Source organism: Emydura macquarii, unplaced genomic scaffold (assembly GCF_026122565.2).
Source record: "Emydura macquarii macquarii isolate MOO-44397 ecotype Brisbane River unplaced genomic scaffold, CSIRO-AGI_Emac_v2 contig_2897, whole genome shotgun sequence".
NCBI classification, from domain to species: Eukaryota; Metazoa; Chordata; order Testudines; family Chelidae; genus Emydura; species Emydura macquarii.
In genome coordinates this window covers 53859042-53875260 of record NW_027133034.1, presented here as the reverse complement: position 1 = coordinate 53875260, position 16219 = coordinate 53859042, and the positions used below count along the sequence as shown (strand labels likewise).

At 42.2% G+C, this 16219-nt stretch overlaps 2 protein-coding genes across 5 annotated transcripts in view; one reads left to right on the top strand and one right to left on the bottom strand.

Annotated features, from left to right (window-relative positions):
- Nucleotides 1–9240, bottom strand: part of SGTB (small glutamine rich tetratricopeptide repeat co-chaperone beta) — a 39781-nt gene extending 30541 nt beyond the window's left edge. For 2 of the 3 annotated variants that reach the window (XM_067569058.1, XM_067569060.1), the window contains exons 1-2: nucleotides 9097–9240; nucleotides 7374–7495 (exon numbers count right to left, since the gene is read on the bottom strand). In XM_067569058.1, coding sequence (XP_067425159.1) covers nucleotides 7374–7473 — 100 coding nt within the window. In that variant the 5' untranslated portion in view covers nucleotides 7474–7495; nucleotides 9097–9240. Of the gene's footprint in view, nucleotides 1–7373; nucleotides 7496–8983; nucleotides 9073–9096 lie in introns of those variants that run through there. The other variant, XM_067569059.1, reaches the window with a different exon arrangement.
- A 141-nt stretch (nucleotides 9241–9381) lies between these two features.
- Nucleotides 9382–16219, top strand: part of NLN (neurolysin) — a 70554-nt gene continuing 63716 nt past the window's right edge. For both annotated transcript variants that reach the window (XM_067568856.1, XM_067568855.1), the window contains exon 1: nucleotides 9382–9438. In XM_067568856.1, coding sequence (XP_067424957.1) covers nucleotides 9398–9438 — 41 coding nt within the window. In that variant the 5' untranslated portion in view covers nucleotides 9382–9397. The remainder of the gene's footprint in view (nucleotides 9439–16219) is intronic.

Genomic DNA, 16219 nt, shown 5'->3' with positions numbered 1-16219 from the left:
CTGCAGATGCAGCAGCAGTACATTAGAAGTGGTAAGAACTAAATCACACACACACAAACACAATAGCACTTATATTTTATTAAACTAAATCTTAAATGTTACATAAATGTTTCACATTTGCAATTACAGCAGTCTCCTGAGTTGCAGGCTGATGGCTGTCTTTAAACTCTTCTTTTTTAATTTTCAAATTTTATTAACTCTAATAGACAAGTCATCACAACACTAAATGTACTCTGTCCTTAAAACCTCTACAACTAGCTCCCATCTTCCCCACTACCACTGTCATTTTTATTCATAGACAAACAGAAATAGGAGTTTTCCTGCTTTTTCAACTCCCAGTTGATTTCTTAGCTATGAGCGAATAATACCAATTGATGAAAATATTCTCTGTGCCTGCAGAGGAAGCTACTGCTGTGAAAAGTTGGCTTAGCAATTGAAGGAACTCTGTTTCAAGGTGCCCAGCTAATGATTTCCACCAATTCAGGGGAGTGACTTTGTTCAAAACATCATCAGTAAACATGTACTGTTTAAATGGTTCCGCTTCAGCCATGAAATTTATTATGACTGGCATAACTGAGGTGTGAATCTGAGATACCCATGCCATGGCAGCATCATCATCTTCAGAAGTTAGGCATCTACCTTTATATCTGGGGTCAAGAATGTTTGCAAAAAAATGAGGTGGAGTTAGTGCTTGATCCATTCACTTCTTTATTGCCTGCAGTTTAACTTTCTGGTGAGGTCTTTCTTTCTTCAATATCTCTTGAAGTGCCTTCCAAATTTCGACAACATCAGCAATGCAGCAACAATTTCTCTGAAGTTTGTTTAAGGCTATGGATGTAGGCCTCCGTATACTGAGCATATCCTCTACATTTCTCTTTAACAATCCTATCCAATTCAACAATAATCCTATCCAGATTGTGTCTTTCTTTGTACATGTGACTTTAGTCTGCTGAGAAACAGAAACTAAAACAGAAACTGAAAGCCCAGAACTTTCAAGAAGCAAGAGCTGGTAGGTAGGCTGGACAGACTAGAGCCATTAATTCATTTTTATGAGACTGTAAATGTAGGTTTAGCTTGTTTGTGATGAGATTTAATTGTAACTTATTTTTTAAACAAGAGAGAAATTTAGTATTTTATTGATGATCTTAAAAAAAAAATCAAAAATCCAATTTAAATTTAAAAAAAAAATTCAATTTAAATTAAAAAATACCCAATTTTTTTTTTTTAAATCATTGATTTTTATCCACCCTGCAAGAAACTAACTTCAAATCAGAGTCTGAACGTCCCAAAAATTCAGGGGGCATTGGGATCTTGGGTGGTGGGGATACATTTTAATTTTTACTTTCACATGTGGTGTGAATCTGAACAATGATAATATGGAGCTAGTACCGGGGAATCAGAAAGGAAAATCTACTTAAAAATTAACAACAATAATGTTAAGGAGTCTGTCTGTCTTTGTCCCAGCTGAGAGAAATGCAAAAAGTAAATACCCAGCATAAATGGTGAAATGTAAAATAGATTTGTTTAATTATTTCAGTCTTGGTAATATACAGTAAGTAAGTAACAAAAGTAAGTAAAATTCTTATACATATTTTATGCCGACAATAACTCTAATATTGATAGGGCACATGGCTAATTATTGACACACTGTACAGAAAGTTTGCTTCTGTGCTCTGTAATGATAACCCAGTTCTGTGTCATTCAGTAAAAAACAATTAAGAGTCTGAGTTAAACTCTTTCTCTTCCTGGCACTAGACCTCCATGAAAAGAAACTTATTTGTGGTAAATTGCATATTGATTTTATCCTGTTAATGAAGATCTAGTGGTGAGTTGGTAACTTTCAAACTAATTTTATTTGTGACCTAAATTCAAAAACGTATCTTCTGAAGTGAAAGATAGGTACAATATCCCACTACATTTCAATGCAGTACATCTTCTGTGGAAAACTACATGAACAATTCCATTAACAATAATGTGAATTATATTAATAGTACTTTTAGAACACCTGTTAGAGAATCAGTGGAATGGGTATCTAGTTTCTCTTGATAGTTTACTATAAAGCATTACCTATCATAAATCATAAATAATAAATTCAGGCTTTCACTTTCAAGGTAGCAACCCAACTGTGACAGAGTATTGAGGCATGACAGATGACTCAGCACTCTGATCACTGTAGCCTCAATTAGTTTCCCCAGTGATGACTGACTGAGGAAATAGGGAGGAATCAGAGGAGGAGGCTGGTTGAGTTAAGGAATTAACTGGCGCATCAGGTAAGTGACCTGATAAAAGGTAAGAAGTGTCGAGGGGAGGACAGGACTAGCTGTGCCCAGATTGAAGGTGATCCTAAGGAAGCAAGAACTCTCTTCCTCTCAGAGCACTGATGAATTGGGGCTCAAGTTCATAGTGATTAGGACTCTTGTTTTGCACTGTACAAGCATTGGTGGACGAGATATGAATAAATTATACAGAGTGAACACTAAAGGAAGAGAGTCTGAGTAGTTCTTGTGGTAGCCAAAGATAGAAGGAGGACACATACCCCATCACACTTATTTTTACCCTCAGACAATCCCTTTCCAGAATGCCTCAGCTCATTTTTAACTCAGTCTAAGAACAGAAACTATAGTTTAAAGCAGTTTTTAAAATATTTCCTTTTTCACTCTTCTCACTTTTGGAGGGGGGGAAGGGGGTAATGCATTAAGTCTACGTGATGACTCCTAGCTCCTCATCTTCTTTGTATGTGTTGCGGTGGGGGGAAAGAGAACTCTCACCTGTAACAGATCAAATTATACTTATATAAAATATTCTGGATGCATTTTTACTATTAATATTAGAATAAATTTCCTTGGTAGAAATAACTGGCTCTTATATGTTATATATAGTCAGCTCCCACAATTCCCTTTTAACTGAAAAATTAATACAATCTGAATCTTTATAATTCCTCTGCCATAAATTTAACAAAATGTTAATACCCTTATGGGATAAATCAATGAAATAGAATCATTTTCACAGGATGATAGTCCCCTGTTGCTATGTAAATGGGGAGCCAAAACAGAATACTTTATTAAAAATAAGCGAGGAGCCAAAGCACAAATACTTATTTTCAAAATGGGAGACACTGATCCTCCAACAATATAGTATAATAATGTGTAATTTTGTAATATACTAAAAAACTGGGGTGAAATCTTAACCCCACTGACATCAAAATGGGGCCAAGATTTCACTCCAATTATGTACAGTAGTTACAATTCTTTGTCAAAAGGACATTTGTATGGAATAGACTTCCACTTGCTCACTGTCCTATTACTACACTGGTGCTATCTGACTTTCACAGGCTGAACGTCACCCCAGAGCAGATAGCTAGGCAAGGTCCTCCACAACACTTAAGCCCTCAGTGAAATTCATCTTGGATTCACAGGACCAGCGTAAGGACCTCTGCTTAACCTGAACCACAGGCTTTGGGGTGGTGGCACCTATTAGGATCTGTCACCTCTTGCACTACCTGATGATGCAGTATAGGAAAGGTCACAGATTCCAAGCACAGAAGGGACCACTGTGACCTTCTAGTCTGACCTCATGTAATCATTGGTAAATAAAACTTCTCCAAAATAATTCCCGTTTGAACTACACACTGATCCCACATAGGCTGGTGCTGAAGGCAGCAATGAAGTGTAGATGCTGGAATGGCCAAGGAAAGAGCAAAGGCAGCCAAACACACACACTGCATAAATTATGTGGAAAGACTGCAGCTGCTAATCCATAGGCCAGAGAATCAGGTGCAGGAGAGCTATTTTATATAAGCTTTTATACTATGCTCATCACCACAGTATCTGAGCACCTTCCAGTAGTGCATTATGTGACTACACAAAACACATCTGCTATGTGTTTTTCTCTAAACCTCTCCCCAAAGGAAGAAGCATGTGTAATGGAGTCTTGTTTTTGGTACAGTTTTGTTTGTTTTAAATATATATAACTGTTGCTGTCTGTTTATATTAGAGGAGAAAGAAATGCATCAAAGAAATGCATCTTGCACTTGGAGCAGAAAATGTTGAGGTTTGTGATTGTTGTTCATTTTTGGGAGAATTGATTCCAGTCTTTGCCGCCCTCCACCCACAAAAGTTCTGTCTCCCACTCAGATAAGCTTTACTCTTGATGTTGAGTGTTCCATTGTGCCAGAGGAATTGTCAACCACAGACTTTGTCCTGGCTGCACTGCATATCCGGATCCTGGCTATGGGGGGAGTACACCCTCTGATTTCTGTTTATGCAGGTGAGCGAATTTCAAAAATGATGCAAATAGGCAGTCCTACACTGGGGTGAATGTCACTCTATAGTCTGATAAACTTGTATGCGTCAGCCAATCAGAGTACAACTTATCAGTAAAAGATGGTTTTGAAAAGCATGATGTACTTTTATTTTGATAAAGCCTCCAACTGGATGGCTTTTTTTGGATGTAATTTGTTTGGTATTTGATAGTTAATTATACAATGCGTTTCAACCCCACAGCACACAGTAAAGTACACAAAGTATCAATGTACTGAATGGACCAAATTCTTCCCTCACATCCTTGTTGGGAGCAGTCTTCACACATTCCTGGCCAAGATTTGGCTTGACATCTATTTCACATAAAATAAAGTTAATTTCCATAGCTAAAAATGGGTCTGCTGTGCAGATTGGCTGGCGCAGATGCTGTTTACTTTATAATGCAGCATATGGCACCACATTTTTGGCAGCACAGAATTCTAAAATTAGGACTTCATTTCTCTGTTAAAAAATACTTGATTGTGGAAGTGTTCAATTTGATCTCTGAGCGCTTACTTGCCATTAAAAGTATTATACAGTAGAACCTCAAAGATATAAACATCTTGGGAATGGAGGTTATTCATAACTCTGAAATGTTCGTAACTCTGAACAAAACATTATGGTACAATGCCCTGCAGTCACTGTCTTCCAGCTGAGGCTGGAAGAGATCTCTGCAAAGATGGCACCTGGCAGCACTGCCTGGTTTGCAAACAGCTCCCTGCCCTATTCCTGTTTCTTTTTCCCAGTCCTCAGCCACCTCTCCCCAGGGCCCGCCCTGCTCTGTGCACTACCCGTTGCGCTTCAGAGGCAGCGCACGGCAAGGGGTTGGCTCCAGCCCACTGCCAGTGTCCCTTCCTCTCCTGCCCCTTGCACTCCTAGAGGTGCAGCCACAACCTAAGAGTGCAGCCCCGGGTAAGGCTTGGGCCACATCGGTGCACAGGCTGTGGCCCTTTAAAACTCCTCCAGAGCGCAGCCTCTGGCTCTCATTCCAGGCCAGGATCTGGCTGCAACAGCAACAGCTCTCAGCACCTCGGTCTTTCCCGGGCTCAGGTTCCACTGAGCTTGTGCCCATCCTGAGGAGAAGGGTGGGGGTTGCGTCTGCTCTGCATGCTTGATCAGGTTGCCTTGGGCTGGCAGCAGGGGCTCACAGCAGTGCCTGTGTCTCATCTTCTACTCAGCATCTTCACCTTGTACCTGTAAGTGGCTGCCCCTCACATGGCAAGTGGAGTTGGGGACAGGAAACCCAGATGTGCTGACCTTTAGGATGCAATACAGACACCTTATAGTATTTGCTTTCCCCTCCTCCCCCAGTTGCTGCCGGATTGCTAACTTCCAGTTTCACGGGGTGTTCGGTTGACTGGTCAGTTCGTAACTCTGGTGTTCGTATCTTTGAGGTTCTACTGTGATCCACTTTTGTTTAGAAAATAAAATCTCTGTTAAAATTGTAGCTCATTTGCCTCATGGCAACTTTAGCCAACATCTGTGTCAAAATAAGTGATCAGTTAACCCTTCTTAGTTACAAACCATCAACATTTAACAGTATTTTATTTTATTTTTTTAAATTACCTCCTTCAAAATGTTATTTCTAAAAGTGTTGCCTTTTTAATCAACTGGAAATAAGCTCCTCTACAGATATTGGGATATTTTAAATGAATAAAGTTGTTCATCACATATCAAATGAACTGAATTTTTCAGCTTTTGTTATTAAGCTGAATCTTTAAAATATGTTTTAAAAACAACTATCTGGACAACCCAGTCTCTCTTTCCTGTCCACACGGGTGAACAACTGTGTTAGACACAACCAGTCCAGTAGAAACCATGCTCGAGACCACATTTACACAAACAGGGAATCTGTGATTGAATGATATGTTAAAACATATCAAGAAGAGTGCCCACTAAACCAGTTTCTAAAGAAGTGTAAGTGTCAGCAGGGAAGGAGTAAACCATATTCAAAGTTTTGATGAGAGCATGTCTGCATGGGGCATTCAGGAAAATTAAAGAGAATCAACTAAAGGTGTGAAATCAATGCATATAAATAAGTTAAAGCATGTTAAACCCCCATATGGGTGCTCTCGCTCAGGAATAAAGTGGTCTTAGTTCACTGTACTTAATTCTTCTTTGCCCAGACAAATATATATCTGTCCAGAATCCTCACCACTCTGTGCTACTTACAATCACTAATAAAAGTCTTGTTCAGCATTACTGCTCTTACAACAAAACAGTATTTGTCAAGAAATGTAAATGGTGAATTTTCTATGCATTCACTCTCAGGGACACTACCTGCCCTCCAATAGTACACGGAACTCCTATCAATATTAACAAGAGCTCTTCATGTGTATCAAGGGTAGAATATGGCTGTTCGTTGTTTAGCACCCTTTGCTTGCCAGTACAGTTGCTGTTGACAGAAATGTTGTTGTTCACTTTGTTATCCACAGATAACACTTCAGTGTGTTATCCACAGCACATATGAAAAGTTGAGATAAACTAGGCATGAAAGCTGAGTGAGACAAGAGCCAATTGTTAAAACGGTGAGGGGGACATATCCACATCACCCCACAATGGCTGGGACTATGGCATTACCTAATTTAAATCCTCAGAATAATTGAAAGTGCCAGTTGCTCAGAACTAAGACAGTGCAGAGCCAATAACTTTAGAACCTCTTTAAATTTACATAGATTTTAGAATTAAGAACCTTGTGGACATTTGAGATCTCAATCTATTTCATGCATAAAGTTGTTTTTCCTTTAATAACAAAAATTCTAAAACATTTCACAAAGTTCTTCTGGTTTTATGAAACTCCGAACTTCTCCCATTCCTAGTCCAAAATTGGCAACTTTCCTTGGTAATAGATAAGCTGACAGAGAGCACATTGGAAGCTACAGGATAAGGATATAAATTGTTCCAATAATTCAAACAACAACAACTTCCTAACATACAAGAAACAAAATACAATAATTTTATCATAAGACAATATAAAGAATTAATATAATTCATTCACATTGCTTTTTTGTCATTATGTGCATGCCAACCAACCTAGCATATAGATATGTGGCCTTCATGGCCTTCAGTATTTACCTTCCAAGCTTTCTTGTTCATCTGAAGTGAAAGTATCCAGCTGACTCTGTTCTCTCAAGAAATGGATGATGGCATATACTAGGCGTTTGACTGATGACATTTTAGAAGCTTATGAATGTCACCTAAATTATAAAAATAAAAATATTCAAATGGGTTACTTCAAAGAAATATAGAGACACTTTGAACGTTGACAAAAATGATACTTTAGGGTCAACCCCTGAATATTTTGCACACCCCAAAGTCCCATTGCCTTCATAAGAGTTTTGGATGCACACAATATGCAGCAATAGGCTCTTCATCAGAAAGCATTTAAAAAAGGGTATCACTAGACATTTCTTTATTTCAATAAGACTCTTAAATCATAAGGCCAGAAAGATCCAGTGTGACCATCCAGTCAGACCATCTGCATAATACACAGGTCATAGGACTTCCCTGAATTTATTCCTGGAGGAGTTCATAAAAGTTCATTATGGGTAATTTAGTAAATTAATTTTGCCCAGAGATACAGTTTTGATTTAGTTTCTAAAGCACATGCAACTGGAAGCAGGAATACTCACTCAAATAAAAGTAATTGAAAAGTACATGATAGATGTCTCACCACTGGCATAATTAAACACTTCCATTTTCTGACACTGTGTTACAGAATGGCTTATTTTCTCTTTAGACTGAAAACTAGATCCCTGTGATCTCAGTGCAAACTTGTGATTAGTGACATGCTGCTGAATCAGCCTGATTTGCATTCAGCCTCCATTGGGAGTTATATAATTTTGTGAGGAAAACTGGTTCTTAACTTTTTCTGAATTTTTTTCCCCTAAATCACTAAACAGAATTTATTTTTGAAAAGGAGCACAGTGTTTAACTATGCTCTAGAAAAAGATATTAAATGTAACATGTAGGCAAAAGTCAAACACCTGTAAAAAAGCATCTTTGCTTATAGAACACGGTTATACTATAGATGTGGTTCAACCATCTTAAGCACCCATTCAGAAGACTAGCAGAGGTCAGTTACTTATTAGAGGTGAGGTGTAAGTAATGAGCATACAAAATATACCAGATATTTTGATGCCACTTTCAAGTGATCGTTTGAAGCAAGAGATACCCAGTGGAGCAGGTTTCACTCTATAAATTACAGCACAGATCACAATGGTATACAGTCTCTCTACACTCAGAGGTATCTAAATAATTGAAGACATATATGTACACGTCCTAAGTACCATACGGCTCTGTGGTTCTCCGCGGGCACTGACTGACACGCTGCATACCAGATCTGACAGGCTCACAGCCCGAGGGAGGCATCGCGCAGCAAGCTCAGCTCAGCAGCGTCAGGCACCAGCCAAGGCTGCCCATGTTCAGCCCCTGGGGGCTCCTTGGCAGCGCGCTCAATCGCGGAGCTCGTCAATCTGGCTGAAAGAGCTTCTCCCACCCATCCGCTCTCGCCCTCCCCAGCTCAGGGCCAGGGTGGAGTACCCGCGTCCCAAGCGTCCGGGCGGCTGCCCCTTACCCGGGCTCCGGCCCCCCTCCCCCGCGAATTCCCCTGACTCTGCCTCGCACGGGGAAGGAGGCCCAAGGGGTTGATGCTCCGCTCCCCTCCCCTCCCACGGAGGAGACACCTGCAAGAGCCCGATCATCTCCGCTGCGACACAGGAGCGCCCTGAGCTCAGCCCCCCGCGGCGCCCCCTGCACTGAGGATGCAGGGCGGCGTCGGCGGCAGCAGTATCCTTACCGTGCAAGGGGCGTGGAGCGCGGCCGGAGCAGGGCTGCTGGGTGCTGCAAGGGAAGAGTGCAGGGGGACCTCCCCCCGCCCGGATGCTTTGTGCTTACCGCGCCGGCCCGGGGCGGGGGCTGTAGGGGAGGCGCGGCCGGCGGAAGTGGATGCGCTCCGCTCAGCAGCTGACTGACTGACTGACTGAGGTCCGGCCGCCGCGGGCACGTGGCCGCTGAGCGTGCGCGCGCCTCGCCTCGCCTCGGCTCGGAGTCGTCGGGCTCTCGAGTCCCCGCAGCTGCAGCTCTGCCGCCCCCGCCCCATGTTCTCCTTGGGCATCGCTGCGGGCCGAGCGGTCAGCAGGTAGCGTCGGGGACCCGGCAACGGCTGTGACTGCGGCGGGATGGGGGGGAGGGTCTTCGGCTGGCTGGACTAGGGCGGCTGCGGGGCCGGCCAGCAGTGGCGGGAAGAGGGGCTCTTGGGCTGGACAAGAGGGCTGCCCCCGACAGCCTGCCTTAAAACCCTTCTCACTGAGGAGGACGTGTCCGTCCCTCCTCCCCTTTTGCGGGGACGTCCCTTTCTTCCACTTCTCCCTCCGCCCCTCCCCAACCTCCACCCCAATGCGACCCTACCCCCAACCTCCACCCCAATGAGGGGTGGGGAGTCTCCAGCCTGTCCCCCAATTTGTTGAGTTAGGCTGGGAGCAGCTGCTCTGGCTTCCATCCAGTCCCCTCAGGAGAGGAAAAAGTCTGGCTCCCTCATTAAAGGCCGTTAGTGATTTGTATGTGATAACTTCCCTTTCCTCAGGGCATGTTCAGAGGCCCCGAATGAGAGAGACAAGGAAAATAATAGAGCAGCAAACGTTGAACCATGCGGGATTGCTTCCTTCAGCATGTCAGACTTTCTACAGCCTGCTATAACCCTTATTTACAGCACCCACATGTGCAGTACAGATAAGTCAAGGTCTCTCTGCCTTGACATTCTTGCAGTCTAGTTCAAGTCCTGTAACAACCCAAATGGGCAACGAGACAATGGAGTGGGGATGCAGAGGAATGATGGGGTTCCAGCAGTAAGATTTTTTTTTCCAGCGAAGCATGAGTGTGGCCAGGTGTAATTGTACAAATTAAAATAAATGTTATTAACTCACTGCAGCGAGTTGTAGTAGCAGTTGGTCTTCAGGAAGGTTTAAATGAGAGAAGGGTTGTGTCTTTGTGGACCAGCTCGGGATAGATGTTCAGGGCAGTGTGAAAAAAGGCTGGTAGACTGTTGTGGAAGAAGTGGACAAATGAGGTATCTTCGGAGGAGTTGAATGAAGGGGGGAGGATGGGCAGATCCAGGTAGGGCCTTGAAGGTGGGGACAAGAAGCATAGGTAATGGAGAAAGGGAAGACAGTGGAAGGATTCATAATGTAAATACTTTGCAGTAATGAGAAAACGAGAGATTGATGTGGAATGAAACTAAATCTGAGTGAAAATGAGAGGTGACCTTAGCAATAATGGACATTTGAAAAGTAATGCAAATAGTATATACATAATACACACAAAAGACATTTATAGCCCTTGCACATTGTCATTTGCTATGTCCACTTATGGTTAAAGGGACACTATCGATTTAGAAATAAAGTTTCTGTCTGAAAAGTGTTTACCTGCAATTGCTGTAAGTAGCTCCTAAGGTTACTATAACTGGGGGGAGGGGGGGAGAAGAAATTGTATTTTCTCTGTGTATTTACAGCCCTTTGTGTACAGTCATTTCCAGTTTTTTCCTACATATAGTCATTCAGTTTCCCCCGCTGTCTGAGTTTGTCCGAGAGAAAAATACACATTAAAAATATAGGAAAGTGGCATTTTGAAATCACAACTGGCAGAATGACAGGGACGGACAGGTGTAGTACCTGAAACTGCAAGTGGATGTTCCTTTTATGAATTTTAAATTTAGAAGTTTTATCTCTAATGCTTTACTGTTTAGAATTTTTTCATAAAAACTCATTTTATCTCTTTCATTTCCCAAGTGGTGTTTTTTTATCTGTTTGTAAATAGAGCTGAAAGCAATATGGCAATTTTTATTGTTTCATAACTCCTTTGCCAATCTTTACTTGAGAGCGCCCCCCTTTGCAGAGCTACTGAGAGCAGTTTAGAACACTGAACCTGGACATGTAAGGGGAAATCGTTCTGTCAAGGCTGTCTGAAGTGACTCATGAGTGCCAACCTCAAGGCAGACATTCAAGAAGCGGGGCAGAGACCCCAAACTGGCTGTATGTTCTATAAGTAGATTTTACCAACCCAGGAACAAGTATGAACTCCTAAAGTACTATAATAGTCTTACCTCAGAGTCACAGACAATCCCCTTGGGCATTCCAGTCTATCTTGCCACACAGGCAAGCTAGACTTGGTAGTTGTTTGTTATATACCAAAGACCACAAAATATTCAGGTGGCTTCCAGTCCCAAGACACCAGTTACTCACACCCCAGGCTTATTTGTAACTTAGATTTCTCACCAAAGACAACATTTGTAGCCAATCCTGTAATTAACTACAGATTTATTCATAGGAAAAATAAGCATTGTAACAAGGTTTAAAGGAGGCAAGCATATATACACAACTGAGTTACAGTCTATGGTTTTAAAAGGTAACAAGGTTGTAGTAATCTGTCAGCGCTCAATGTTTTTTAAAGCTAACCAAGGTTGACCCTAGGGATCTCTGCTTCTGGTTCATAGTTCCGGCCCTTTCAGAGTATGTCTACACAGCAACTAGACACCCACTCGGGCTTGCAGGACCATTTCATTGCTATGTAGACTTCTGGGCTCAAGCTGGAGCCTGGGCGCTGGGACCCTCCCAGGGCCCAAGTTGGTTGGCATGGGCCAGCAGCAGGTGTCTACATAAGAACAGCCATGGGTCAGATCAATGGTCCATCTAGCCCAGTATCCTTTCTTCTGAAAGTGTTGTGTAAACATACCATCAGAGTCCAAACAACAAAAGAGAGATGAAAATTTGTCTTGTCAGCTGCTTTTTGTTTCCTTCTTCCAGAATTCAAGCTGATGGGATGAATCCTTTTGCATATAGCCTCTTCATAGGTGTAAAAGGGCAATTAACAAAGTCTTTGTATTGTGATGTCCCACAGTGGCCCATTTAGTTTTGATATGCCTTCTTGATGGCTAGAAGAGGCTCCCTCCTCACTGGGTTCAGTTTCAGAGCAAACAGTTTTTACAATTATAAAGCAGAAACTTAAATATTACCTTATAACATGTAATAAAGATATAACAAGTGAGGTTAATGCATGCAGCAATTTGCAAGCATTTCATAAAGTCTAAACACTAAACACATAGTTATAAATTCATTACCCATCTTAACTGTACTAACAGACTGGTTTCCAGCAATGAATTTGTCAGTACTCAGCTGAGGAATAAAACCTTGGCAAGAGCTGGCACCTGCTCTGCTAGCGTCACACCTACCTCCTGCAGGTGCCCCATCAGAAGTTCAGCATATGCCCGCAGAATCCATGGTAATATCAATTTTCTAGATTACTTTTCTCCTTAGGACAATTTTTAGAGAAAATGAAAAACTCAGTTTAGAGCAAATTTCTAGCTCTGAGAACTCATCATAGACAAAATGGAGATTTCAGAGACAGAATCTGAGATTCTACCAAGATAAACTGGAATACCATTTGCCAATGACCTCTTTTTCACCTTAGGGTCAAGAAGGATTTAAACACTTGAAATATACAACAAAAATGTGAAGAAAGCAAACCAAAATATAGAGTTAATTCTCTTGTCATCTTACTTTATCCTTTCAGGACCTTTTTGTGCTATGTCTACAGTACAAGTTAGGGGTGTGGTTCCCAGGTCACGTACATATACTTATCAAGTATGTACCCACCATTTTCAGAAGAGTTTGTACTCGGCTAAGCCATGCTGCCGCTGCCCATGCTAGCATGGCTACATTACTAAAGTAGTTATATTTTTGCTAGCTTGATGAGACCTAGCATAACCATGTGTATGTGAGCTGGGAATTACAGCCCTAGCTTGTAGTGTAGACATAACATCATTGAGCAGAAAATGCCTGAATAAAGACTGTGACATTCTGCTCAGGACACCCAGAACTGTAAGCCTCTGTGTTACTCCTCTGCCTCAGCAAAAGTGAGTTTTGCTGGAGGTTAGGCTGTGTGTCCGCTCCCTGCCACGCTAGTCTGTCCACTTCACCGGCAAACTCCTCAAGACTCTGCCAGTCTTAACCTTCCAATGCAGGTAACCATAAGTGAATCCAAGTTCCCCGAAGATGTCTCTCTGTAATGTATAATCTCTCTCACTGGACCAATGGTTCACAACTTATTTACAATTGTGGGCCTCAATGTGTTATGTGGGCTGCATCCGTTACTACCTGTATGGTCATGGGCCGCAGATTGAGAACCACTGCACTGGACACTCACAGAAATTGTTTGCTGCCTCCAAAGACACAGAGCACACACCAACCTGTTAGTTTAGCTGAAGACTCGCACTTGATTTCAATATAACAGCACAGAAATGGTTTATAATAAAACTAAGAATAAGTTTATTAACAAAGAACAGAGATTTAAGTGATACCAAACAATAGAAAAAGATACACATATGGTTACATTCAAAACAAACATACTTTCTGGTGATTAAAACTTAATTCTAGAAAGTTATATCTTTGCCTAAAACAGTTTCTCACTTACAGCAAGTTATGAGTAGCTTCTGCCCTTCAGGCCAACAAGATCTAACTTCCACAAGCTCAGAGGGTCTGTTTCCTATGTTCCCTTAAGTCAGAGATTCCCAACTAGGGGCACGTGTACCCCTGGGAGTATACAGAGGTCTTCCAGGAAGTACTCATCTAGATATTTGCCTAGTTTTACAATAGGATACATAAAAAGCTCAAGCAAAGTCAGTACAAACTAAAATTTCATACAGACAGTGACTTATTTATATTGCTCTATATGCTATACACTGAAATGTAAGTACAATCCATTTATTTTATAATTATATGGTAAAAATGAGAAAATAAGCAATTTTTCAGTAATAGTGTACTGTGACACTTTTGTATTTTTATGTCTGATTTTGTAAGCAAGTAGTTTTTAAGTGAGATGAAACTTGGGGTACACAAGACAAATCAGACTCCTGAAAGTGGTTCAGTAATCTGGAAAGGTTGAGAGCGGCTGCCCTAAATAATGGATAATTAGTATGTCTTTTTGCTCCCCCTTATATTTTCCAAAGTCCACTGTCTTTGTCTGAAGAGCCAGGAAGACTTCCTGGAAGTGCAGTCTCAGATCTGGTGCGCTCACTAAATTGTTTCCTCCCTTGCTAGTTAGCGTGACTGTTTTGTTTACTTTGTATGTAAATTTACTTTCATTGTCTTCTGCCTGTAACTGAGCTGGTCAGACATATAAATCCGCGTTCCTTTGTCTAGAGCAGGCTTGCTTTATGCCCTTCCTCCCAAACACATTTTAAGAAATTTCCAGCATACATATATAACTCTTTGTACACAACCCATACCTACATCGTGCAATGCTTTTTGGAACCAGCATGTCACTAGTTTACATATGATGCCTTACATGACACCTTTTGAATACATATTATGACAGCAGTGTATTGGGGGTAATGAGTGTGTTAGCCCTCATATGAGTTACAGTATAGTGGGCTCTCAGTCAGTGGGCATTGAGGGTCTTTTAGGGTCTCAAGGGCAGATGCCTAAACTTGTAAACTTGTGAAGTGCTACTTAGCCACAGTAATTCAAGGCCATATCTTATAACCATCTCCAAGATATATGCCATGGGTTGCATCCCTCAGGAAGAACATGTTAATTCCTGTGCTAGAGTATTTCTTCCTGAAGCACCAAACTTATTAGAAAGTGGAGGACAGGCTTGTAACGGATTGCAACCACATACAGTATCTTTGGTGACGGTTTTGTATTTTATGTTGAAAACATGAAAACCCCAGAAAGCCTTTATATACTGAGATGGGCCAGTCAGTAAGAGCTTAGAATATTCATAGTCCTTTGTACCAATATATGTGATGTGCATTTTGTTCCTGGAATCGCTAGGGGGTGATTAATGCAAAATCCCAAGACTTTTTTTTAAGCTTGGCCACCTGGAATAGGGAGAGGAATTACTTGTTTTTGGGAGGCTAAGAGACAAAGCAAGTCTCTGGGTGTAAACAGTGCCTAAAGTGTGTATGTACGGGGGTAGCTTGGGGGGAAGGGGTGTTGCAGACACCAGAGGAAAAAAGCTTAAAGCTTGAGGAGAGATCACTGGGGGACACAGAGCCTCTACCAGACCTACTGCCTCATACAGTAGGCCAGCCCCTACTCCATTCCGCCATGAGTAGGCACTGCCTGCTCATTGGTCCAGCCTCCCATTTGTCATGCAGGGGCATTCTCACACAGCTGTGAGGGAATGAAGCAGAGCTGGCTGAGCAGCAGATGCAGCAGCTCTAGGGATCCCAGTCCTGACACAGCATAGAAACTGGTGCCAATAGAAGCCATGAGGGCACAGACCCTCACCAGCTGCCAGCCCAGCACCTTATAGGGACATGCTTAGAGCTGGGCTGGCAGGAATCAGCAGGGATTGGAGGGAAGAGGTAGCACCCTGAGAAGGCAAGCACCCGAAACATAAGCCCCCAGGACTCCTTGTGCCTCAGAGAGGCTCTCCCCAATCCTACCGTCACTTCATTTCATCCACAGACCTGAGAAGCCACCCAAGCCTCACTGAATGTCACGGTACCTCTTAGCCCTCAATTCCCAGTGAGACCCCAAACTGCACAGAATCTCACTGCACCCCCAGCCATCTATCCCCAGAGAGATGCCCATAGCAACTGAATCTCAGTGAAGCCCCAGTCCCAGAGAGACCCCAACCCAACTGAATCTCATTGAGCCACCCTACCCCCAAGGAAATCCCCAAGGCCACTGAATCTCACTGCAATCCCCAGACCTAGAGAGACTCCCCTCCAAGCCCACTTCACCTCCCGAACCCAGAGAGAGCCACTGAATTTCACTGCTTCTGCCTGACACAGATCTCCCAAACTCACAGGATGTATTTGATTTTATTAATTTGTTCAAGCATGTTGCCTCATTGAAAAATGACAATAATAGGTATAATTCATAAACTAAAAATGGAATGCTTTTGTTATGTAATATATG